This window comes from Mirounga leonina, unplaced genomic scaffold, assembly GCF_011800145.1.
Source record: "Mirounga leonina isolate KUSES-001 unplaced genomic scaffold, KU_Mleo_1.0 Mir_166, whole genome shotgun sequence".
Taxonomy (NCBI): Eukaryota; Metazoa; Chordata; class Mammalia; order Carnivora; family Phocidae; genus Mirounga; species Mirounga leonina.
This window is the reverse complement of record NW_023270418.1, coordinates 12,889,893-12,916,464: the sequence shown is the minus strand read 5'-3', so window position 1 is coordinate 12,916,464 and position 26,572 is coordinate 12,889,893. Positions and strand designations below refer to the sequence as shown.

General features: G+C 46.5%; 1 protein-coding gene across 1 annotated transcript in view; it reads right to left on the bottom strand.

Annotated features, from left to right (window-relative positions):
• The window catches only part of KIAA1549L (KIAA1549 like), a 117,048-nt gene extending 90,798 nt beyond the window's left edge, over nucleotides 1–26,250 (bottom strand). The window contains 9 exon segments of the mRNA XM_035012539.1: nucleotides 1,371–1,522; nucleotides 7,485–7,544; nucleotides 9,512–9,674; nucleotides 16,557–16,690; nucleotides 17,520–17,739; nucleotides 19,923–20,038; nucleotides 22,081–22,686; nucleotides 23,580–24,467; nucleotides 24,470–26,250. Of these exon segments, the coding sequence (XP_034868430.1) occupies nucleotides 1,371–1,522; nucleotides 7,485–7,544; nucleotides 9,512–9,674; nucleotides 16,557–16,690; nucleotides 17,520–17,739; nucleotides 19,923–20,038; nucleotides 22,081–22,686; nucleotides 23,580–24,467; nucleotides 24,470–26,204 (4,074 nt within the window). The 5' untranslated portion in view covers nucleotides 26,205–26,250.
• Nucleotides 26,251–26,572: the final 322 nt, after the last annotated feature.

Sequence of the window (26,572 nt, the reverse complement as noted above, 5' to 3'; positions counted from 1 at the left end):
GCCCGATTCACCAGCTGTGAATGGAGGACCTCGAGTCTCTCTCAGGGGCATGATGCTTGACTCAGGCAGGGAAGTGTGTTCCAGAAAACGGGTTGTTTGTACTTTCAGAATTGCCTGGGGGCACGATCTGCAGACAGATTAGAGTAATGCCTGTAATTTCCTTTAAAACGCTTTCTCTTAGACACTGGGATATCAAGCATATGTGTTTGGGTTAAGTTACACCCTCCATGTGGCAATTGCCAATCACGAGTTCACACCCCAGGGGCAGTCTGCTAGATTCCAATTAGGAAGCTCACACTCTGGAGGCAGCCACCAGCCCTGCTTCTGTACTTTGACACCTTGCTCCACAGAGCTTTGCTAATTAGCATAACAAACATTAGCCATCCGTTCTCAGCTTCGGCGAAATCAGTGGTATTCAAGATATGTGGATTGGCTAGAATGTGCTAGAGATGCTCCCACTCTGGCTTGAACGGAATAAAGAATCTAAAGAAGCTTGGCGCCTCTGCCTTGGGATGGCCTTGGTGTCTGTCGGGCTCCCTCTGAAGCCGACTCTGAGTTGAGTGCTTGTAGCTTAGCTGGGAGGCGCAAGGAACTGACTGACAGGAGGTGACCCAGGGCGGTGGGAGGGAACTAGCATGAGGTACATTATTAATCTAGTTACCACAGCAGGCAGCTAAAGCTTAACTCCGTGGGAAAGCTCTGGCAATTACTGAACACATACGTTTTCAGAATTCCCCTGGCCAGGGAGCAAGAGGGCTGTCGTAGGCACACCCCCCACCGCTCATGAACTCGCAGGCACTTGCGGCCAGCTGCGGCATGGACCAAGTGGGTTCTGGCATCTCAAGAGCTGCCCTTCGATAAAGATGCATTCGACAGAAATGGGAAGGGGGTTTGGGCAGTAGAGTCTGCTACAGCTCCCTCACCTCAGTCCCCGTGTGGTCCCCTGTCCGTTACGAACGTGGGGGGGCTCTGTTTGTTGAAACTGGCTAATTAAGGATCACAGAATCCTGCCCCTGGAAAATTGGTGCGTCTGCCAACCACAGGAGTGGTGGCGAGAGGCCTGAAGGGGACTCCCTCCAGTCTCCAGAACAGGTTGGGGAGTAGTCAGTCTGTGCTTGCTTACTAATAACTTTTGTTTAATAAATATGTGCCTGTGTACAGAATTTGTTCTGAAGCCTTAGAGTCTAGGAGGGAGACAGGGGAGTAGCTCACTCTCACCCTCCTCCATGATTCTGATGGTCATGACCATGAGCCCCACACCCTAAGAGCCGTGTTGATGAAATGCTCCTCTGCACACAGCATGGTTTACTTAGTCTCAGGACACTCCCACACATTTATCAGAAGACCCCAGTGGCTTGGCACATACCCACCTGCACAGTGTAGCTTCCCAGGGTGGTGGCCCGTTTAAACCGCCGGCCTTGTTGCTGGGACATCATGAAGAGCTGGGCCAAGCGCTGCTCCATGACCCGGGCGAAGCTCTGGTTGTGCAGGCCCACCAGCGAATTGTCCACGCCCTGGAGCACTGTGGAGGCAGAAGGCAGAAGGGCTGCTCAGAGGACAGACTGCCCACTGACTCAGAAACCACAACCACCCCTGGCCCTGCACTGGCCACGAATGGCCATGGGCCCTATCTCATGTCAGGCCTTGGCCATCCTTACCTCATTTCACCCTCACAACAGCCCCAGGAGTTAGGAATCACTGTCCTCATGTTATAGATGCTGAAAGGTTATGTGACTTGTTGAAGGTCATGCAGCTAGTAACCGGCACAGTGCGGTCAGGTCGAGCCCATGCTTCCGTACCTCCAAAGCCTGGGCTCTCTCCTTCGCAAGCTGTGACGTGCCTAATGCTGTTGTATTTAATCCAAACCTTATTTAAGATGTTACGTGTTGCTAGAGACACATGGGAATAGAGCACAGCTGCAGGTATGACTAACTGGAACCTTCACGGGTTCCCACTCGGAAGGCCTGGCTCAGGGCTACCCTTACCGCATCTTCCCTTCTCAGCAGCTTTGCTAAGGCATCGGAGCTCCATCCTGCAACTCAGCTCCTCACACCCAGACAAGCCACCCTGTTCAGTGTCCTCATCCCTCCCTCCTCTATGGGGTCCCTTGAGGACGCACTCCTAAGTGGCCCGCAGCCTCTCAGGTCCTCCCCCATTCGAGAGCAGGACACTGTAATAGAAAAAAGTGGGCGGGCACTTGCCAGTTGTGGGACTTCAGGCAAACCATTGGCCCTTTCTGAGTCCGAGGCCTTGTCTGTAGAAAGGGAGTAGGAAAGTCTATTCCTCATGGGCTGTAAGGTTGAAATGAGACAAGACGTATAAAGCAGCTTAGCACAACGTTTGGTGCATAGAAGGTAAATGAAACTCCTCTTTCCAGCCTTCCTCCACGGCTGGGTTTCTCCTATACCCTGGGCTATCTGGGTAGGTAAGGCATTAATGATGGACCTCCAGGCAATGGCTAGTGCATGCATGGAGGAGACCGCCATGAACACCAGGACCATCCTAGGACTGAAAAGGTCACTTACTACGGGAGCGACTTCCTTTTGCCATCTAAAACCCAAAGCCCAGTCCTTCCTCCAAGTCCCTTGGGAAATACACGTCCCCCCAAACACACAAACACTGCCTCCAAACACAGTCAGCCCTGAAGTCAAAAAGGCTAAAAAAAATTCTCATTTTTTTTAATGAGACAAAAACTTACAATGGGCTGGGGATGTAATACAAGATTTTTCATTCAACAGAATTTGTTCCACCACAGTCAAGCCAAGGGCCATTAGCACCACCCATCTACAGGGATATGGAAATAGCCCGAAGAGAAAGCGCCTGTTGTTACTGTGAGCGTGTTCTGAGCAGGGCCAGAAGGAGCAGCGTGATGCAGAGGATGACGCTGAAACCGATCAAGAGAAAAATAAAACCCACAACTGAGTCTCCGAAATTACTTCTATGAAGCCACAATTGCCAAATAATCTCCATGGAGGGCATAAAGCGGCTCTCTTTCTAGGGCCCTTGTGAGGGACTCCCAGCTCATCCGTCAGCAGAATTCCTGCAAACGGAGATAAGACACGTCGGCACTGTTCCCTCCGTGGCAGGTCCCGGAGAGGCCCCTCAGAATCCGCCCTGATGCAGCTGTCAGGCTGAGGAAGGGCCAGCCTACCTCTTGGCCCCAGAGAGGAGAGCCACGTTCTTGCTGCTTCATGCGTCTCTAGTAAAACTACACAACCACTGCTGAGAGATTACTTTTTTTTTCCTTTTTAAAATCGGCTCGAGCCACGCCCAGCATGGAGCCCCACACAGGGCTCGAATTCACAACCCTGAGATCAAGACTTGAGCTGAGATCAAGAGTCGGACGCTTCACCAGATGAGCCACCTCGCACCCCCGAAAGATGACTTCTAAGTTGGCCTCTCCTGGCTACCAGACAAGAGTCAGAGTGGGGACACAGGACAGTCAGAGCGCACCATCATGGGTTACTCTAAGGGGATCCCAGCAATGACTCAAGGGCAGACATCAAAGAAAGGGACAGTCAAAGCCCCCAGGTGATGAAAAAGTTCCAAAAATAGGGAGTGGTGACGGCTACACAGCACTGTGAATATACTTAATACCACTGAATTGTGCATTTATACATGGTCAGAATAGTAAATTGCATGTTATGTGTATTTTACCCCAATTTTTTAAACTGAGGGAAAACAAAAACCAAACCAAACCACAGCCTTCAGGGAGGTGCAGGAGGCCATGGGAACCTCCCACAGAGCTACACGGAACCTACAGCCGGACAGTTCCCACACGCCTCACCACTCTGTCTGCAAAGAGAATGTGCCCCCCGACCCCCCGCAGGCAGCTGGAGAAGAACTGGGGGTTGGAGCCAGGGGTCTGGCTTTACATCCTGGCTCCCCCTTACTGAGTACACTTGGGCAAGTCGCTTAGTTCCTCTGGACCCTGGTTCATCGTCTGAAAACACAGGGATTATAATCTACTTCTGATTGTGTCATGGTGGAGAACAGACACTTTTATAAAAAAAAAAATGCTTTGAGCAGAGTGCTGCCAGGCACCTGAGAGGGTGCCCGTAAATGCCAGCTGATGTGGTTGCTCAAATGTGCCCCTTCTTGGTTAGACACATTTTTCCCAGAGGAAGAAATAACTGTGTTCCAGGATGGTGGCCTGTTTCCTTTCCCCTGAGAAGTGCAGCGGGCCCCAGGCTCCCAGCCCTCTCTGCCCACCTAGAAGGGACTAGAAAGGGGCGTGCATCTCTCAGAGCAGCCCAGAAGCAGGAGGGGAGCTTGGACGCTGGCCCAGGTGCCCAGGAGGACAGTAGCCCTTCAGCCCGTCAGCCAGGGCCCTGGCCACCCACCCTTAGCCACCACTGACTCAGCTTACAGGAGGTGGGCAAGTCCCCCGCTGTGTTCATAGGAGCTCTCCAGAAGGTTTAGTGGCTGTTACATCACTTGTCTCTTAGTCCTTCTTTATTTACAACTGCACTGGACTCTAAAATTCCAACAATCAGCTCGGCCTGGTTCAGCTTCCTATATTGAAGCTGAATTGTTTCGTGTGTGGTTGAATCCCATACCTTCAGAGCCTATCTTCTCAGCAACTATCTTCTCCTTCCACAGGTGACAGCATGACACCCAGAGGACCTGAGTGACCTGCTCAAGGACATATTAGGTTAGCAGCAGCTGGGCTGAGACCAGAAGAAATCCTGAGACTGCTGGGTCTGGGATATTCTGATGCTGGTGATGCAATAAAGACAACTGGATAAACCTAAGATGAACTCTGACCTCTGTTTGGCAGCAATATTGTGTCTGTGAGTCTCTATCCTGCCCCATCTATACAACCCTGACCACGGGATCCAGAGACAGCAGAGGGGGCTGCACGAAGCACCCTAACTAAGCCACTGTTTTTCCACCAGGGAGGGGAAAAGTGTATAGAGTGCAAAAACATATTTTTTTAAAAGATTTTATTTGTTTGAGAGAGAGAGCGTGCGTGCGTGCATGAGCGGGGGAAGGGCAAAGTGAGAGGCAGAGAATCCCAACCAGACTCCATGCTGAGCATGGAGCCGGATGCGGGGTTTGATCTTATGACCCTGAGATCATGACCTGAGCCAAAACCAAGAGTCGGATGCTTACCTGACTGAGCCACCCAGGCGCCTCAAAATAGATTTAACGTAAGTTTAGTGGGAAAGCAGGTGGAAATATGTTAGGGTTTCATAATACCAACAACAGAAAGGAAAGTTGCTCCACATCCGCTGAGTGGTTGGCAATGAGCAGAAGACAGAGTACTCATGTCGGATATTTGGGAACGGAGGGTAGAGGGGTTTCAAGGAGCTGTGCCTCTGAGCCAGATGAACAAAGCTATCTTCATCTCAGGTCCCAATCTCCTACCCCTTCTGTAAATGATGGCCAAAGGCTGGTGGTGGCTGCACGTGAGTGTAGAAAGTGGGTCCCGAGCGAAAGGGAAGGAAGGAGGATCATGCTGAGACTGGTTCTCGCCCCTTCCGCTGGCACTGAGGCAACTAGCCCCAAACCCCATGACGGGGCCACCGTTTACTCTTGATTACCAGCAGCAGGAACAGCAACAACATAAGCAAATGAGGGTCCATCAGCGGGTGGGCAGGGGGTGACGTCTTAGCATGATTTTGTGAAGGTTATGTCACTAAAACAGAGTCAGGGCAAGACCCACGTACACAAGGAGGTTGTCAAGGACAGCCTGTGTTTAAGGGCAGATGTGTTACCATTTAATGTAAAACTTACAGTTAATAGGAGAGACATCTGCAGGTTAAAAAGCAGCATTCCTGGTGGAGGAAACGTGATTCTGGAAGTGTTACATAACCTGCTGGTTCAAAAATGCATCTCCCTCTTGGGCATAAACTCTGGTTTGTTTGTTTTTTTTTAGAGACAGAGCACCAGGGGGCTTGGTGGGGTGAGAAGTAGAGGCAGAGGGAGAGAGAGAATCTCAAGCAGACTCCATCCCAGCCCAGAGGTCGATGCAGGACTTGATCTCACAACTCTGAGATCATGACCTGAGCCAAAACCAAGCGTTGGATGCTTAACCGACTAAGCCACCCAGGCGCCCCTTTTTCCTTTTAAAATTTCTTTAGTTTGCCTTCTTAGCAGGTAAAATAATCTCTGCATAATCATGGCTCTGTGGGGGAGAAAGAAATGTGATTTTCTGCAATTTCAGAGGTTTTGAGCAGGCCTCCTTGAGCAGGAGGTGCGTGCTCCTTTGTTAGGACTCTAGGCAATAGCCTAGCCTAGCTACTGCTTGTTCGGGACAGCATGTGAGGGAGGGGATGGGGCAGGGATGAAGGCAGGGAGGTTGCAGACAGGCTTGCCCAGGCACATCCTCCATGACTTGTAGGATCTTCCTCTCTCTTTGTTATGTGCTGAATTGTGTCCTCCCAAAATTCATATGTTCAAGTCCTAACCCCCCCACCCTGTACCTCAGAATGGGACTGTATTTGGAGACGAAGCCCTAAAAGAGGTGATTAGGGCAAAATAAGGTCATAATGGGTGGGCCCTAATCCAACATGCTGGGTGTCCTTATAAGAAGAGAAGATAAGGGGACACACACACACACACAGACACACAGAGGAAAGACATAAAGGAAAGATGGCCATCTACAAGCCAAGGAGAGAGGCCTCAGAAGAAATCAACCTTGCTGACACTTTGATGTCAGACCTCCAGCCTCTAGAATTATGAGAAAATAAACTCCTGCTGCTGAAGCCCCAAAAGTCTGAGGTACTTTGTTATGGCAGCCCCATCAAGCTAATACCCTCCCCTGCCCCCTTCCACAGACAGCTGGGCTGGTCACTTCTCCCACAAACATCTGTCTTCTCTCTTTGCTCATAACCCTTGCTTCTGTAAGATTTCCAGAGCAACTGTCTGGCTTTGGAAAAACACAAACAAGAACTTTCTTTTGCTGTTTCATAAAGCTCAGCTGGGAAATGTCAAGGAAAAAAAGAAAATGTCACCCAAACACCCTTCTACTTCCATCCGCCCTCACTGTCAGGACACGCCTGGGCTCTACCAGGATTAGTGTAGGTGTGGGGCATGTGCCAGGGGAGAGAGAAAAGTGCATGCCCAGCATTCTTCTGCCTTTCACTGGGGTTTTGTAGGGCAGTGCGGAAAGGCTTACCATCTTTAAATAAACAACCATTCCCATGGACGTCCACAGGTTACCGCCATACCTTCTGATTGGTCTACAGTTTGCAAAGAGGAGGCCAGTGGACTTTACAGGTTGCTGTTTTGAATGGTTATCTAAGATTCACCTTCAGTGGTATCTTTTCTTAGCTTACTTTACCCACTTCTGGTCCTATGGAAGTAACTCCCTGACTTATAAGACAGGACCAAGGAAAAGATGCTGATATTATCACTGAATGGCATGCAGTTTTAATTATTATAAATATTTTTTAGTTTTTGGGTCTTCTTTTGACACGCAGTTTTAAAAGAACAAACCAACCTGATAGGGGGAAAAAAGGAGTAAAATAAGAGATTACCTGTAATTACCCAATAGTCTCTAGTTGTTTCTGATATATCAAGGTTGGGATATTCCAGCGCTAAAACAAATAAGAAACACACCAAATTACTTTCACGGGTTTTATATGCAAATATTATTAAGGAAAATGGACACATAGGTGACAAAGTATCAAACATCTAAATTCGGCTTTAACATTCTCGGGGAACTCCAGGACATACAGGCCAAAACTATCTTGCTGTCCTGAAAAGTAAAATACTCAGGAAAGGGCTAACTTTCAGATGAAGAGTTTTCTAGGGTTTGTGAATTTCTGCTCTTTCTACTTTTTTTCATCAAAAGCTTCTTAAGTGGAATGTCTTCATTCTCAAGACTCACAGCTTTCTTTGTGAAAATTACCCAACCATCACTAATGTTTTTAGGAATGATCATCTCTTGAATGGATTTTTCAAGGACTAAGTGTATTATTAGCCAAATGTTTGTGACAAACGGTCCCGTATGTCTGCAGATATAGTGACCATAAGAGTTAACTCATGGAAAGGGTTTAGCGCAGTGCCTGGCATATGGTAAGTGCTCAATAAATCTTAGTTGTAATTATTAGACTATCAAGAGGAGGGATGCCTGGGTAGCTCACTGGGTTAAGGGCTGCCTTCGGCTCAGGTCATGATCCTGGGGTCCTGGGATCGAGCCCCACGTGCGGCTCCCTGCTCAGCGGAGAGCCTGCTTCTCCCTCTCCCTCTGCCTGCCACTCTGCCTACTTGTGCTCTCTCTCTAACTCTCTGTCAAATAAATAAATAAAATCTTTAAAAAAAAAAGAATTATCAAGAGGAAAGAAAATAAATTCTTCACATGCTGTCATGTGACATAATGAATGCCATCTTTCATGAGATCATCTTTTCCATAAAATACAGTCATCTTTCCTACATGGAAATTCACAAAAACCTGCCATTAAACATTCAAAAAAAATTTCTTAGTAGCTACTGTGTGCTAGGTACATCCACACACATAATTTTATTTATTTACAGGATCAAATGTAACCACAGAAGGAAATAGAAGCAATCGTGCTAACATGTGTTTAAAAAAAAAAACAAAAAAATCCCTTGACCAGTGACCTTGAGAAATGTATTTTTTTTAAAAGATTTTATTTATTTATTTGACAAAGAGAGACACAGTGAGAGAGGGAACACAAGGAGGGGGAGCGGCAGGCAGAGGGAGAAGCAGGCTTCCCACTGAGCAGGGAGCCCGATGCGGGGTTCAATCCCAGGACCCTGGGGTCATGACCTGAGCCGAAGGCAGACACTTAACGATTGAGCCATCCAGGTGCCCCGAGAAATGTATTAACAATTAAATTTAACAGCACAAATCTTGACTTCCTTTGGCTGCCAAGTAAGCGTTTGGGTACAAAATGTAGGCTGCATTGTCTTCCGAGTCTATGCCTGCTGCGTGGTAATGAGGATTATGTAACTGAAGCATCAGAGGAAGGCAGGCCACGGGGCTGACTATGGGGTCTTCATCCAGTGAAGCCACGATGCTGACTGCAAATGAGTTGCATTATGATGTTTATAGCCAAGGCAAGGGCCGAAGGCCAGGAACATTTGCTGATGGCAGAAGTGGGAGAAACCATCACAACCCAGATTGCCACAAGGACAGACGCCCTATGGGGCAATTACTGTAAGTTCAAAGGCAGACTGCTTGGGTTCAAACCCCAGGTTCCATGTCTCGTTAGTTATGTACGAGTGAGCATCTTGTGAACCTCTTGGAACTTCAGTTTTCTCCTTTGTGAAGTGGGGCTCATTCTGTACTACCTTATAGAGTGCTTTGCGAGGATTCGGTGACGTAAGATATATGAAGGGTAAAGGTGCCTAGCGAGTGCTTACTTCCAATGTGCAATAAACTTGTCATCAATTCAATCCCGGTTTATCACCAATTCCAGTTATTTTATGATAAAAGAGTTTTATGTGCCCAGCACAATAGGTGTTCGTTAAATGGAGAAAGGACCCCCGGGGGTAGTGGGGGAAAGGCAGCGTCCCCGTGGGGCGTGGACATACTCACGTTCGGCGATGGTGAGCGGCGGGTAGGTGAGGTAGAACCCAACCAGCTCAGCCGACAGCTGGCGGAGGAGGCTGCTGGCGACCGTGCCGTTGAGGAAGGAGCTCCGATTGCCCACCACGTACACCAAGGTGACTGTCTGGGAGGCATTGGATGTGCTCACAATCTGAATCGACACAGGAGGAAAGGGGAGGGAGACATGCCACGTAAGATGAGGGTCTGTTTCATGGAGGCCGTGGGAGAAATTTAAGCAGAAGTTGAGGGGAGAAATGAAAGGGAGATGAAAAAGAGCAAGGAAGAGACAAGAATAACAACACTCGTCAATTATGGATTGTTGACTGCGTGCTGGTTATCGTGCTCAGGGCGCGTGGTCTCATTCAATCCTCACCACAGCCCTGTGAGGTGTATCCAGTTAGGACTCCATTTTACAGAGGAGGAAACTGAGGCCCAGAATGATCAAGAGACTTGCCCACGATCACACAGATAATAAGTGATGTAGCCAGGATTTGAATCCAGGCAGTCTGACTTCAGGTTTCTAAGGTGTGTGTTTCTTTTCCAGGGGCTAAATAGCCTCAGGTTACTTTTATGGTTATGAAAATACAAAATCAAGCATCGAAATGTTACATCTATGAGGGCTCAACTGCTCAGAGAAAGCCTGAGTTAAATTCTGGGGGAATCTTTTAGTTCCTACCCAGCTGATCACCATGCTTAGGGAACAGAGTGATTAAACGTGATTCCAAAAGGAATTCAGAAATATAAAATAGCCTCTTCAGAGAGTGATTACATTTCCTGTGACCTATTAAATTCAATACAGAACATGTAAATATTACTATGAGATGGTGTGGTTTTCTTCTCGAATTTTGTCGAAGTCAAAATTCGAGAATGTAACCACAGAAGGAAATAGTTTTTTAGTCACTGGAAAATGCGGTTTTCTGGGTCAATGTATGGACAAAAATAGCCCACAGATGAGATGTGAAGAACAGATGCAGCAGGAAGTCATTCAATTGGGTGAGACAGTGTGGGCCTCTGTCTTGGCGTCTGCACCTCCCCCTTCCAGATTCACCTGCCACCCACCCACCCTCATTTGGTTCCACATCCCCAGAGGCAGCCCCTTGACCACCTCAGCAGGCTCCTTTCCCTCCAGCTCCAGCTAAAAGGATCTCGGGAGGATGTGGGAGAGTGGGAGGAGAGGGAGGTCCGAGAGTTGGTGTGTGTGTGTGGGAGCGACCGCTGGCTTCCCATAACTGCTCCGTCCCCTGGCCCTAACAGGCCCCAAGACTTACAGCCTCGGGTACTGTACTCGCCCTGTGGTTTCCCTAGAGTCTGCCCACACTGCTGCAAAGGGCCCCTTTTATTAGACTTTTTTCAAATTACCTTCATCTGAGTGTGCCCTCTCTTCCTATAGGGAGCTGACTGAAATCCTGTTTTTCCCAGACCTGTACGCGTTCAGACATAAATATCCCTGCAACTTTCCTTTGAAATGTTATTTTTAAGAAGATTGTCAAGAATAGCTTCTTCACATTATTTCCCACTTTTCCCCATAAGTGGAAGTTGCTATTTAATTCTCTACCACAGAGATTTATGATACACCGAGTCAACTCTTCTAGTCAACTCTTGCTCTCCTCTCTGAAAGTATTTTGGGAATATGGTTGAGCCACAGGTATTCATGCCTCTTTCCCAGGGTACCGAAAAGAAAGGTGCTTCTTTCTGAACAATCCAAAAGACCTCTCCGAACTGCCACCTAAAAAAAATAATAACTAAAATAACTTTTCAACCATTATCTCTAGCGTGAACATTCTATTTTTTGCTTTTCAACAAAACGAAATCTCACTGGTTCCCAAAGAAGCCTACAGAACTTGCAGTATGGATACCTCTATGCGTACTACATTTGATCAGGTAAATTGTAACTTTTTAAAAAAAATTGTAGCAAAATACACATAAATTTTATCCCGCTAACCATTTTAAGTGTACAGCTCATTGGCACTAAGCACATTCACAGTGCTGTGCTACCATCACCACCAATTTCCAGAACTTTTTCATCTTCCCAAACTGAAACTCCGTACCTATTAAACAACTCTCCATTTCTTCCTCTCCCCAACCCCTAAAAGCCACCATTCTACTGTGTGTCTCTATTAATTTGACAAAATTAAACACCTTTTATAAGTGGAATCCTATAGTATTTGTCCCTTTGTGACTGGCTTATTTCGCTCCGCATAATATCCCCCAGGTTCATCCATGTTGTAGCATGCGTCAGCATTTCCTTCCTTTTTAAAGATGAAGAACAGTCCACTGTATGTATATACCACATTTCTCAGCCATTCATCTGTGGATGGACACTGGGTTTGCTTCCACCTTTTGGCTAATGTGAATGATGCCACTGTGAACGTGGGTGTACAAATATCTGTTCAAGTCCCTGCTTTCGATTCTTTTGGGTATATACCCAGAAGCAGAATTGCTAGATGTTTAATTTTTTAAGGAACCACTATACCGTTTTCCACAGAGCTACAACATTTGAGCTCACCAGCAGCGTATAGGGTTCCAGTTCGTCCACATTCTTACCAACACTTGTTATTCTCTTTTTTTAATAATAGCCATCCTAACAGATGCGAAGTACTTTCTCATGGTTTTGATTTGCATTTCATGATGAGTCCTATCGAGCCTCTTTTTCATGTGCTTATTGATCATCTGTAGATCTTCTTTGGAGAAATGTCTATTCAAGCTCTTTGCTCATTTCTTTATGGGGTTGTTATTATGCTTTTAAGTTGTACGGGTTCTTTATATATTCTAGATGTTAACCCCCTATCCAATATATGATCGTCAAATAGTTTCTCCTGTTCTGTAGGTTGCCTTTTGATCATCAGTTGTGTCCTTTGATCCACAGAAGTGTTTAATTTTGGTGAGGTCCAATTTATCTACGTCTTCTTTTTCTTTTTTTTTTTTAAGATTTTATTTATTTATTTGAGAGAAAGAGAATGAGAGAGAGCACATGAAAGGGGGGAGGGTCAGAGGGAGAAGCAGACTCCCCGCCAAGCAGGGAGCCCGATGCGGGACTCGATCCCAGGACTCCAGGATCATGACCTGAGCCGAAGGCAGACGCTTAACTGACTGAGCCACCCAGGCACCCTATCTACGTCTTCTTTTGTTGCCTATACTTTTGGTGTCATTTCCAGGAAATCATAGCCAAATTCAATACCATGAAATTTTCTCCTCTATTTTCTTCTAAGAGTCTTCTAGTTCTGGCTCTCAGGTTTAGGTCTTTGATTCACTTTGAAGTTAATTTTTGTATATGGTGTCAGATAAGGGTCCAATTTCATTCTTTTGTTTGTGGATATCCAGTTTTCCAATACCATTGGTTGAAAAGACTGTCTTTTCCGCACTGAGTGGTCTTGGCACCCTTGTCAAAAATCATTTGACCATATATGCAAAGATCTACTATTGCGTTCTCTCTTCTGTTTCATTCGTCTATATGTCTGTCTTTATGTCAGTACCACAGGGTTCTGATTATTATAGCTCTGTAGTAAGTTTTGCAATCAGAAAGCATGAAACCTCCAACTATGCTTTTCTTTTTCAAGACTGTTTTGGCTATTCATGGTTCTTTGAGATTCCATATGAATTCTAGGATGCATTTTTCTATCTCTGCAAAAAAAAATCACTGAGATTTTGATAGGGATTGCACAGAATCTGTAGATCACTCTTGGCAGTACTGACATCTTAACAAAATCAAGTCTTCCAATTCATGAGCACAGATAATCTTTTTTTTTTTTTTTTTTTTTTTGGTCTTCTTTAGTATTCTCATTTTTTATAGCTAAGAAAAGTGTGACCAATCTTGGTGGCTACTTAACACTAGCTTCATCAATAAGATGTTCACAGGCCTGAGACCCAGGTCATTTCAGTGTTCCCTGAAAGTCATGTCCTATCCCCAGTAGAAGCAGCCCCTACAGGGGGCACTTTCCCACTACCCCTTTACTCTTAGTCTCCTGTGGCTTCTGACATTCTCTTACTTCCCACTCACTCATGCCATAATTCATTTAGCTAATTAGACCTAAAAGAGGCTGGCAGAATGGAAGGCTATTGTTTTGCCTACCCAACATCCATTCTCCTTTTTTCTATGAAGGAGATTTCCTCGGGGAAACACCTCTTCTCTCCACCTGGGTTCATGGGCTTTGTTTGGGTGGGGCTTCCCTAAGTTCTAGGAGTGGGGATAGTCAGGCCTAGTTGATTGGGACATTATATCTCCTTGGCCATAGTTACTGCTTCAGAAATGGGCACATAGTCCAAGTGGGTCCAATGAGAGTTAATCCCAGGATTTTTACTGGAAGGCCACCAAAAAAGGCACTTTGGTTCCATAAGACTGTGAGCAATAAGGATGAAACAAACCTGAAGGTGCCAGGGGCCACCATCCCTGGGCCTGAAGATGATACCAGCCCAGGCAAGGCCAAGAGACAAAGAGAGAACTTCTCGAAGAAATCATATAAGCACCTGAACCAAACTGGGCCTGAAGGAAATATGCTGTGAACCTTTCAGTTATAGGAGCCAATTACTTCTTTTTGCTTAAGTCTTGTGCTTGGATTCTGTCATTCACAACCAAAAAGGTCCTAATTGAGTCTACTGCAATCTAGCCCCTAATACCAATGCTATACAAGTTTAAAAAAAAGTTGCTTTTTCAATGACTTTCTGAACAAATTAAATATTTATGTGGTCCAGAAAGAATCCAAGGTGCCCCGCAAATTATACTTAATACATTAAATGGAAAGTTATTAATTACAAAACCAGGTCCTGCAACAAGCCCAGGGGGATGGTTAGCATGTAGCTACATATATGCATGATATAGGGACCTAGAGGGTTCCAAACTCCAGGCAACAAATGGGTTCTGGGGTTCCTGTCAGCCATGGCAAAAAGCAAAACAGGGTTAATGAAACAATTCGCCCAATTATCCATTCATTTCAAGACCTGCTGAAATGTTCAAGAGCATCTAAAATCTATTTAGATGCAATTTTCAAATTGTTATTGTCTTTTCCAAGGAAACTTTGTTACTTACTTTACAAAGTTTCATTGCATGGCCCACGACTATCATATAACACAGAGTGTCTTCTTCTTTTTTTTTTTAAGATTTTATTTATTTGACAGAGAGAGACACAGCGAGAGAGGGAACACAAGCAGGGGGAGTGGGAGAGGGAGAAGCAGGCTTCCCACAGAGCAGGGAGCCTGATGTGGGGCTTGATCCCAGGACCCTGGGATCATGACCCGAGCCGAAGGCAGACGCTTAACGACTGAGCCACCCAGGCGCTCCAACACAGAGTGTCTTCTTAAGGCCAAAGGCAGCTTATTTATCTTGGTGTCTCTCCCAGTGCCTGATAAACAGCAGGTGCTCAATGGGCCTGTGCTTCCTGAAAACAATCAGAGTATGCTCTGCCGCCAAGCCCTAACTAGAATCATGCACCTGTGAGGATCACAAATCCAATCAGAAAGAAAACGATCTCCCACAAGGGAGCTGAGTCATACTTCTTACATAAATCTTATGTTTGTGACACATTTTTAGATCTTAATCTAATATGAACCGAATCATAATGAGATACTTCCATATAGACTTTGGATAAATCTAGAAAAGGAAAGCTGCTCGTTCAAATTAAATTGTATGCTTTCTACATCATATCGGCTTTGCTGATAATTCACTTATGCTAAATGTCAATTTCAAAACCACTGGGTTTAATTGCAAAGGATTTATTTCGGTAAAAACAGAGACATTGGGTTGTACAGTTAATCAGAGAAATTTGGATGAATATCATTAAAAAGCATCTGTCTTGGGGCGCCTGGGTGGCTCAGTCAATTGAGTGTCGGACTCTTGATCTCAGCTCAGGTGTTGATCTCAGGGTCACGTTTAAGCCCTACACTGGGCTCCATGCAGGGTGTGGAGCTTACTTAAAAGAAAAAGCATCTGTCTTTAGTGGGATGTTAGTTATATAATTGCAAAAAAGTGGGTCTGAGAAAAGCTTTTGGTGGCACATCTACTGTAAGTCAGGAAACTGAAATATAGTATACCAGGAGTGGGATTTTCCCAGGAAAAATTCATGTGTTTGCCAAAAGTTCCATAGTATAGCATAGTGTATAAGATTATGGGCTTTGACTCAAGTCCTTGTTTCCTTCTTTACCAACCGTGTGACTTTCTGGAAGTTTCTTAGACTCTCAGTTCCGTTTTTGAAATGGTGATAATAATACTTCAGAAGGATGTCTTGAGTATTATGTAGCAAAATATTTCTACAACACCTAGCACAGTCCTGGCATATAGTGAGCCCCAAATATAAAATGTGTATATGTGTGTGTGTATGTGTGTGTATGTGTTTAAACTAAGGTGATTGTTCATGTGGGTATCTAGAAAATAACTCAAAGCAAATCACAGGATAGGCAAATCTTGATGTGTTAGCTATTTAGAATTGACTCATTTTATGAAACATTTGATTCATTTTTATGGGACTGTATCTTATATGGTATATCTAGTTCAATTTTTAAAATAGTAAATATATTGGGGGCTCAGTCGGTTAAATGTCCGACTTGATTTCAGCTCAGGTCATGATCTCAGGGTCATGAGATCGAGCCTCACGTCAGGCTCCACAATGGGCATGGAGCCTGTTTGGGATTCTCTCTCCCTCTTCCTCTGCCCCTCCCCCTACTCGTGTGTGCCTATGTACACGTGTGCTCTCTCTCTCTCTAAACAAACAAACAAACAAACAATACAAAATAAAACAAAATAGCAAATGTATTGGGAAGGCCTGAGGAAGCTTCACATGGGAAAATAAATACAAAATCCCAAACCATAGCAGGTTGTGGCAAAACAGTCATGGCCATACCGCAGACATCCTCACCAATGCTGGGACTGACTCGACTCAGGGGCCCCAGAGTGGCACCTCCTCCTGTCTATGTCACCCGCCCTAAGTACAAAGTTATATTTACACAAGGCAGTTTTGAAACAGGAAACCAAGTCACTTCTTGCCAACATTCGCATTATGCTTGGCCTCTGTCAACTACACAGTTGAAGCGCCCTCCTCCTCACCTGAATTGTCAGGTTGCTTTTGGTATTCAGGACTTTCCTCTCAGCATCCTGGAAGGCCTTCTGCAGTCTCTGTTCCATCGTCTGAGCAAACTTGCAGGACTGGATGTTGTCGGATTGGCTCACAAACTGCAGCACTAGGATGAGAGTAATAAATCAGCACTCGCCAAAGTTGTGTGTCTTAGTTCCTTGGACTTCACAGCAGTCATCTTATAAAACAGCATGATTTTATATCCGAGAAATCAGGCAAACAAGGACTGACAAGGTTTGGTTGTACCTTTGGAAGTGGCTCTTAAAATGATTTGTAATAGAGAAGAATTAAAAGCATGATCAAACCTGAGGTTCCCCTTAATGGAAAAGATTTTGTGATCATTTGGTTGGACTATGCAGATACCTGCTCCAAGAATGATAAAAAACAATCAAAGCGAGATCATGCCTTCTATTTCTTTGGGGGGGGGGGAGTCAATTGACCTGTATCACTAAGTTGATCAAATCTTTCAATTTCAATGGTTTCTCCACTCCTGTGGTTTGCCAACCACCTGATCAGAATCACGAGAGAGCTTGAAAGGAAGATTCCAAGGCCTCAGCTCAGAGATTCTGATTCAGGGGCATCTGAAATGTGCTTCTCCAAAGCATAGATTTTATGGATGCTCAGCTCTTATCAGTATCCACTGGTAATACAGAAAAAAATTAAAAATACGCTGCTTGTTGCTCATAAAGTACTAATTATATGAGTTGAGAAGGAAGGCTCCCGCGAAGGACTATTTCTAATAAATCCAGGGTTGGAAGGTTAGGTTTCTGTGCAGGGAGCCGGGACAGTTGATTAGCAGGGCCCTTTGAGGAAGGCACACAGGACTTTTAAAGAGATGATAAAGCAGCTAGCACCAAAGTGTTTAAATAGGTGTCCTCTTGATACAGCCCCCGATCCCAGAATGGACAGGAATCCTTTCCTTCTGAGGTACTTGCCTGTTCTCAGCTGGAAGTAGCCTGCAGGCTGGGGGTTCCACGGGGAGGCAAGGACTGCCACCGACTGCAAGTTTGGGGTATGTTGCTTCAGATCTGCAGTGACGTTGCTGACCCCATAAACACCCAGCATTTCGATCACTACAGCAGGCAAGTACACCAGCCTCCCTTTGGTAGCATAATAACCAACAGTGACGTTATGAGAATGTTCCAGAATGTCCACCTACAAAACAAACAGAGCCACAGAACTCAGTGTTTATTTCCACAGTACTTTAAGTTTTTCTTGGTATTTCTTAGGACCACAACTGTTATTTAGCAGGGCTGGGGAATAAGACGTTCTCACTCAGCAAACATTCTAATAATCCGATAAAGCATATGTGGATTGGCAAGTCTCAAAATACCAGAATACAACAAAATACAATTTATTTCCAACTTCCATGGAATCGCATTAAATCTGGTGGGGGTTTCCTTGATTCCTTAAATGCCTCAGGATAATCCTGTGAGCACCAACGGTCACCCAAGAAGGCGGAGAGGAGATGGCAGGCAAAAGAGATTTCCAGAGATGAAATGCTGGGAAAGACAGCTTTATTATAGCTCTCATTATTTATGAAAATTAAAAGGCAGAGATAATAGATGAAGTGGGGGCTTCTTCAGGACAGGGATTAGGTAGTAAATGAGGTAAATTCCTCTTTCTAAAAGCTAAGAGAAGAACTGTTCAGACTTCACTCCATTCCTGGCTTGTAAGTTGGTTCAAGACTGAGGTGGGGATGGGGATGAGCCATGGAGAGTCTCTCTTAAAACTGAGTCTTAAGAGACACTGATGCACTGACTTCTTTCTGACCCAACTGGAAGATTTTGAGGCTTTAGATTTTATTCTTATTTTATTTTGCTTTCTTAGTGTTTTTTTAAAAAGATTTATTTCTTTATTTAAGAGAAAGTGATTAAGAAAGTGGCTAAGAAAGTGACTCCCACTCCAATCCTAATGACGTTCAGGAGCAAGTCTCAGTTTGGGGATTATTTTTATTTTTAGTACCTCTCTAATGCTCGCTAATCATATTTTTAAACAAAAATACCCCAGGGACATCAGCTTTAGGGCCTTCCTCAAGCAACAATATTTAGCTTGAATTTACCAAGTCATTACCATTATTCTCATTTTTATGATTACCTTTTATTTGTGGCAAATGATCCCGATTTCCACTCATGGCAGTACTATCAAACATCCTTTCAAAAGTTTTTAAAAATGGGCTGATTTTTAAAAATGAATTCATAACTAATTGTCACAGTGGTCTGCGATGATATGCAGAAAAGGTGAACACTGAAGGTAGTTTGCAAACAACTGAAGTTTGGTGAAAATTACATGTCAGATGACCAAATACAAATACTCACATTTTCAACTTTCAAGTGAAGTTTCTGGTACAGAAACCACAGATGCTTTTCACGAAATGCATTTCTTTTTTTTTTTTTTTCCTCTCAGAATTATATAAAAGGGATTGACAGGGGCGCCTGGGTGGCTCAGTCCGTTGAGCATCTGACTCTTGGTTTCAGCTCAGGTCATGACCTCAGGGTCATGGTATTGAGCCCTGTGTCGAAGTCCATGCTCAGCTAAGAGTCTGCTTGAGATTCTCTCCCTCTCCCTCTGCTCCTCCCAACCCCCCCCCCCAAAAAAAGAGATTGACAATGACCAATAAACTATGTACCAAACCTCATTCCTAGTCCTTGGTGTGGTCATGGAGACCACGAAGCTGAATGCAGCTGCAGGACAAGCCTCAAAGGAAAAGAGCCAGAGCAGTATTTTTAAAGTGGTGAAAATGGTTGTCCACCAACTGCCAATCACATTTAGGGCTTTAAAACTTGGCATCAATCCCAAAGAGTGCAAAGCAAGGCTTCCATCGCTTGGATATGCCATGGAAATCAGTTGGCAGTTGTTAAATAGTACTTGGCATTAAAGTGCTTGGGGGAAAAATGCTTATTTCCCTGTCTCCTGCTGGCTATTGAAGCAAAGTTTGGACTCAATTTACAATAATTTTTAAATGTCCAGAAATAAATCATTATTTACAATGCTGAGGAAGATAAAGGTTTGAAAAGCAATGGACAGTTTCTTGAGAATTACACTAACAATATTAAATACTTTCCCTAAACAATAGGATAATGGGACAATTTAAAACAGTATATCTGGGCTTGAAAAAATAATAGATATAAGGCAATTAACTTCCATTTTTCCATCTCAAAATTTGACCTTTTTCTCCCCAGTCACCACACATTGGCTGTTTGCCGAAATGAAGAAACATGCTACTTCTGACAAGTCCGGTTACGGTACCCAGGGAGGAGGAAAACAATCTAAACAAACTCTGGGCCCAAGAGGAGGATGTGGACAGCTTAGTCTAATTACAAAGGCGAGGGGCTTACGTGAGCTGAGACGTCGTTCTGATGGAAAGCCTTCCGTAATGCCTGCGTGAGCCCTTTGGCTACACTGAACTTCAAGGTTTCACCGATCTGCGCTCTCCTCTGGGTCAGAAAGAGAACTGTGGGACCAAGCAGAAGCACGGTAGTCAGGGTAAGGCAGCAGAGCCCCTCATTACTGAGCTCCCCTCTCCTCTCCACCCTCCACCTCCTGCCAAGTTCTGAATAGAGCTGGTGAGCGCAGGTCCAGCCAATGGGGGCAGTAGGCTACGGTAGTAGCTCTGTTGGTCCCACTCAAGTACCGGGAAGGGAGGCCCTCGTATTTGTGTGACCCTAGAGGAGAGAGAGCGAATACGCTGGCTGCACTTCATTTCTGACCAACGCTGCCTTCGACTTTGAAAACTGGGTTCAGCGGTGCCTGGTCCTAATGGGTCTGCAAGAAAATGCATGCAAGAAAATTCCTGCAACAGCGTTTCCCGTCAGCCTGCTGACGTGCACGCCCTGAGTGAGGTCCTGCAGCCTAAAACAGCCCTGAATCGGGAAGGGGCAGCCCCACACCCCACAAGATGGACAGAGAGCGGGATGGAGACCCGGGGTGGACAATAGGCACCTGTGATTAAAGGTGACAGGCACTATTTGAAGGGAAGCCTCCGATGCTGTCGAAGGCCTTAGGAGGAACGTCCAGCCCGGACTTGGGCAAGGGGGTGGGGTTCAAGGAAGGTTTCCTGAAGTTTCTGCTGAGTCCTGAAGGATAATAGGGAATGAGCAGGCCAAGGGGAGAGGGACCGCCCCACCCTGCTCCCAGCAGAGAGAAGACCAAGTGCAAAGGCACAGTGGTGAGAAGCGAAGCCTCTCAGTATACATGTTTAGGCTTGGTCCTGCGGGCAACAGGAAGTGAAAGGTTTTAAGCAAAGGCATAAATTTTACAGAGTTCCATTGCCTGCAGACTGGAGAACAGATTGGAGGGGGGGGCGGCTAGTCAAAGGCAGAGAGATAAATTTGGTTTTTGTTGCAGAAATTGAGGTGGGTGATGACAGGGTGAACCAGGGAAGGGGCAGTGGGGGGTGGAGAGAAGGGGTATTCAGGGAGTTAGAACTGAAGGGCCCCCGTGGTTGACCAGGTGTGGCTGGGGTGACAGGGGGTGATAGAGAATGGGGGGAGAATGTTCCAGACTTCTGCACCTAGGTGTTGGGGTGGCCTGCCTCTCAGAGGAAGAGGAATGGAAAACCAGATGGTATAATTTCTTGAGAAATAGAAAGCGATACTGTACTTCCTGCTATGCCTAGTTTCACAATTTCCCATTTTAGAATAGGGTACATCTCAAGATATAATTTCATTTAATCCTTTGTGGGGTGAAGAGGAAGGCAGGACTCGAGCATTCAGCATTGGCATGCTCTCTCAAATAATGTGTCTAATGCTTTTTATAGCAAACACTACCACACTGTTAAAAGCAGCTTGGGCCTTCCTGCCCTGCTTGGCTGCAACTGGGAGGTGGGGGCTCGAGATAGCAGTCACCACCCAACTTTCTCAAGGCCTCCTTTTCAACATCAAAAGAAATCCTGGGCACCCTCATCATGCAGCTGTACTTTTATTATCCGCTGGCTGAAAAAATACATAACAAAAGCCTTTCTGGGGGCGCCTGAGTGGCTCAGTCGGTTGAATTCTGTAGTGCTTCCAAGATTTGATATTTTACTAACCACTTCATTCATTCATGTGAGACATCTCTGATTTGTTCTACAGGCAAAACTTGCTACATGTTCGTCTTCTCAGGCCTCCGGGCAGAAATGGTTTCCCCGGGGGGCCTCTGATATCAGGACTGATCCCAGGACTAGATTCCGTGTCACACAAAGCTCCCCCTCTCCTCTGTCACTTATGATAAGGACCAGGGGTTGTCAACCTCAGCACTGTGACATTTGGGGCTGGATTATCCTTTGCTGTAGGACCGTCCTGTGCCCTGTGGGGTTTAGCAGCATCCTGGTCTCTGTCTCATTACATGCCAGTAGCACTCCCCCTACCCTCCAAGTCACAGACACCCCAAAACGTCTCCAGACATGGCCACAAATGCCGTCTGGGGGGAGAAGGAGCAAAACTGTTCCTGGTTAAGACCCACTCATCTCAAAGAAATCAAATACTTCTGCTACATAATTCTGCTGCTTTCTCTCACCTGTCTTCACCAGGAGCTTACTGGACATCTGACACTCCAGGTTGGATGCCATTTTGCCGGTGGTGACCCCGGCAGTCGACGCAGCGGGAAGAGCGGCGTCTGTATTTCCTGCTAGTGCAGGTGGCATGCGGGTGGCCCTCACTGGGGCGGTGACGGACGTCAAGGCTGCTGTGCTGGTCAGCGGGCGTGCGGTGGATGCCCTGGGCATGTCCGGGTTGGTGGGCTTTGGGAGGCCCGTGTGCATGGCTTGCGGTTTCCTGGGGAGGTGTGTTGTGGACAGCAGGCCCAAGGCAGTGCCTGGGTTGCCTTGCATGGCTGTATGAGCACTCACGGTGTGTGCTGTTCTTGCAAACATGTAGGTTGGTGTGAATGAGAAGGCCGGATGCACCGCCCCCGCTGTCGTCTTTGGGCCAGGCGCTGCGCTGTTTGTGGCATTTTTAGCTAGGGCAGTGGTCCAACTGCTCCTGACTAATCCCGAGGCCATGGCTGCCGGGCTGCTGCCGGGGCCCTTGGCGACCAGGGCTGCAGACAGCGCCTGTGGACTTGATTTCCCCAGGGACGACGTGGCTACTGCTGTTGCTGCTGTCGGTTCCGCCCTGGACGACACTGAGGGTTCTGCTGCAAAGAGAAAAAAAGCAAAGTCTGTCACTTGTGGTGGTGACGGATGGATGGAACTTACGGGTCTGCTGGTGTGAAAAGTCTCTGTGCTCTGGAATTTAGGCAAAACAGCTCTAGGTTCATTAAGTCAGCTACCCATAGTGAGGGTGCCACTTACAGAAACCTGTGGTTGGCAAGAAGGACATTTAAATTCTGAATACAGATCTTCCTTGCCTTACGATGGGGTTATGTCCTAATGAACCCATCGTAAGTTGAAAATATCATAAATCAAAAATGCATGTAATACACCTAACCTACCAAACACCATAGCTTAGCCTGGCCCACCTTCACCATGCTCACAATACTTCCCTTATCCTACAGTTGGGCAAAATCGTCTGACACAAGCCGATTTTATAATAAAGTGTTGAGTATGTCATGTAATTTGTGGAATACCGTACTGAAAGTGAAGAAATAGTTGTGTGGGTACAGGAGGGTTGGAATTGTATCATTGTCGACCCTCGTGATCGCAAGGCCGACCGGGAGCTGTGACTCGCTGCCCTGCCCAGCGTCACCAGAGAGGATCACACTCATCGCTAGCCCGGGAAAAGATCCAAGTTCAAAATTCAAAGTAGGATTTCAACTGAATGCCTATTACTTTCACGCCGTTATAAGCTGAAAAATTGTAAGTCGAACCATTGTAAGTTGGAGACTGACTGTACTTTCAAAAAACTCAAGTCAGCAGAGGATCGAGGACATGCTCTCTGGGGTTGCTAACTCGTTCATCATCCTCAAAGTGTGTTTCTGTTCCTTCTAAGCAAAGCTGGGTATCTGTGTTGAACTTGAAGATCCTTTGTCCACAGAAGCAGTCATACCTGTTTTGAAGGTACTGGAAAACAAACTACCTGTATGAGTGGCTGTCCATTTGTCGGGGCCCTGAGAAGCCAGCCGCACTTTGGACAGGGTCCTGAATCCGGCCCTGGTTGATAGAGGAGGAGATTCAGCCATAGTGTGATATCTCAAGAGACTCTGGAATGGTGGAGAAGCGCTTATCACAGGAGATGGAGAGATGTCACTGGAAATGGAGAGACTCGTATCCCTCCCATCTGAAAGCACTTCGTGCAAGCCGGCTGTGGAAGTCAGCCTTGGAGAAGCTGGAGAAAGAGCACGTGTTGGATGCACAGGCAGCTGCAGGTGGAGACAAGATGCAGCATGTTGGCTTGCAGATGGGTACTCTCCAACCTCAGCTGTTTGGAAGTCTCTGGAATGGTTACCAGTTATGGACACGAAGTCTGTATGGTTTCCAACCATGGTAACCTCTGACTGTTGAATGGGCTGGCTGGGGCTTGTACGAAGGACTGGAAGCTGAATGTTAAAGCCTTCTGCAGTCACTAAATGCCCAGCAGTAGCTCTGAAATCTGAAGATTTTATTGTACTGGCAGCTCAAGTTGAACCACTGGGAGGAGGAGTTGAAGCTGAATGAGTTTCCCAACTGCTGGAGTTAATTGTGTGCCCATTTAAATCATAATTTGTTTGCTGCAGCAAGCCAGATATCATTGGCTCTATGGAGAGGGATCCAGTTTCTGTGGGAAGAGAACTCCAGAAAACATCTGTGGTTGCTGGCTTTTTCACATGTCTCATTGTTGAGAAATCATAGACCTCAGCGGAGGAGGGAAATGCTGTCACCTGCTGGGAAGTTGAGACTGGCGACTCAGAGTGGTCTACCACAGCTGCATGAGCCTCTGGGTTGATGTTGGACAAGCTGGGGGATGGGGAAATAGTCTGGGTGCTCGTATGGAGGGCATGGAAGGGAGAGCTAATTCTGTATGGAGGTTTGTTCTTAGTGTTGTAATGAAAAAGGATGAAATATGATCAGTGCTGGAATCAGAGGTGAACCCATTTACAGTGTGAAGATTTGGAATCTCTTTACTTGGAAGGGTCTGGAGAGCAACTGTCAAATTTGCCTTTTCGTTTTTCTTTAAAACAGTTTTCACGCTCTTTTCTTCCCACAGGGGAAAGACCCAAGTCGTGGAAAGAAGATCGGGGAATTTGCTTGAGAGGGGGAGGTCTGTAGCCACGGCAGGAGGGGCTCCGTCGGTGCCCTCCTCTTGAGGAGTTGGCATTTGGGGCGCCGTGGATGGGGAGGCATGAATCTGTAGCAGCTGGGGGAAAGTGGGAGCTGAAGGAAAGGCTGCTGCTGTGCTTTTCCATGCCCCAGGAAGGACGGCTTGCCCTCTGCTGGCAGTGGGGAGAGGTAGAGGAGAAGGCACCAACGAAGAAGCCGTGTGTTCTGCCGAAAGGATGGGCCCTTCGGAATTCTCTGGAGCTGCTGACAAATGCCGTGGGTGAGTGGAGTCATTTGCGGTAGCAGGGGCTAGCTTTCTGCTGGTCGTTTCCACTGCCACTGATTCTGCAGTCTGAAAAAGTGAAGACACAGCCTCTTGGGTCCCTGCTGCCGCGGCTGCACTCTTAGCAGTAGGCAAAGACACCCCACTGTGCACTCCTTCAGCCAGCCCAGCTTCGACGGGGTGGGTGGATGTGGGACTGGAAGCCACTTCCTACACTGACCATGAGGGAGGTCCATCTGGAAGCCAAGGAAGACTTCCAGGCACCAGGGCAGGGGGAGGCAGAGGGGCCAGTTCTGCCACGGAGCTCAAAAACTCAGGTGTGGGGGAGCCCGCAGAGTGAGGACTGGCTGTGGGGCGCAGCTCGGGCCGCTGCACTGCTGAGGATCCAGAAAAACCTAGATGAGGGATGCCTATCAAATCCTGGGCATTTTTGGACCGAATGTGGTTCATTTCACCAGCAAATGGGCTTGGGGAATTAGCTATGCTCTGACTTGACGAGGAGACAGGTGGAGCTGTTTGGGGGAAGAAAGGCACTTGGGTGGGTCATTCGGCTGGTTTAGAAAAGATGATGGAATGAGGTGAGTCAGGAGGCAATGAAGAGGATGAAGGTGGAGGGAAAAATGGGAGCATGTCTGATCTTGGGGAATGTTGTGTTGAAATGGAAGGAGTCCCTACCCATACTGGCTGAGATGGGGTCGTGGACAATGAGGGGAGCATGCTGGTGTGAGGCAAACCTGACACGGAGGTTGTGTCTTTTCCCCCTTGAGGTCTCGGCTGGACCACAGACTCCGTGGAATCCTTGGAAGGCTCGAGGGAGGTGCTATGGCCACTTCCTTGGTAAGGGGAGGAAGAGAAGTCCCCGTGAGCCCTAGCTCTGCGGTGTGTCTTGGGAGGAGGTGTTCGGGGGAACTGCAGCACGCTCGTGTTGTCAGGGGACGGTCCCAGCACATTCTGGATTCTGGCCACTGCCGAGGAAGACTGGACTTCGGAGAAAGGCCATGTTGGTGCAATCGGTAACACTTTCCCATGAGGAAATGACTCCGGGGTTGGGCTGACTGTTATCTGTAGATTGTCTATTCCTGTGAAACAAAATACCACACGATCAGGCATCAGCTGGTCATCAAATGCCTGCAGTGGAAGGTCCTGGAGAGAAGGGGTGGGCAAGGCAGACACTGCTCCCATCTCACAGAGCTGTCACCCTAGCACAGAAGACTCATTAACCATATTCAGACAATGACGTAATTGCACAGATGCAAATGCTGAGCTACCCTACGGGGCAGGTATGTGAGCAACAGTCTCTGATGAAGTGATATTTGAGCAAAGATGGAGAAGATACCTGTGTATCTTAAATCTTTTTTTCTGTACCACCTACAAGGGTTGGACTGTAAAACTCACAACCTAGAAAATCGAAGATCAACGTGACTACCTGCCGTGGCCAATGACACCAAAATAAACCTCATGCAAGAAACCCAAAATGCAAAATGAAAGGACAGTGTATCTGGATGCAAATGTGTTTTTAGAACCCTGAGTCCTCTCCAGCCAAATAACTG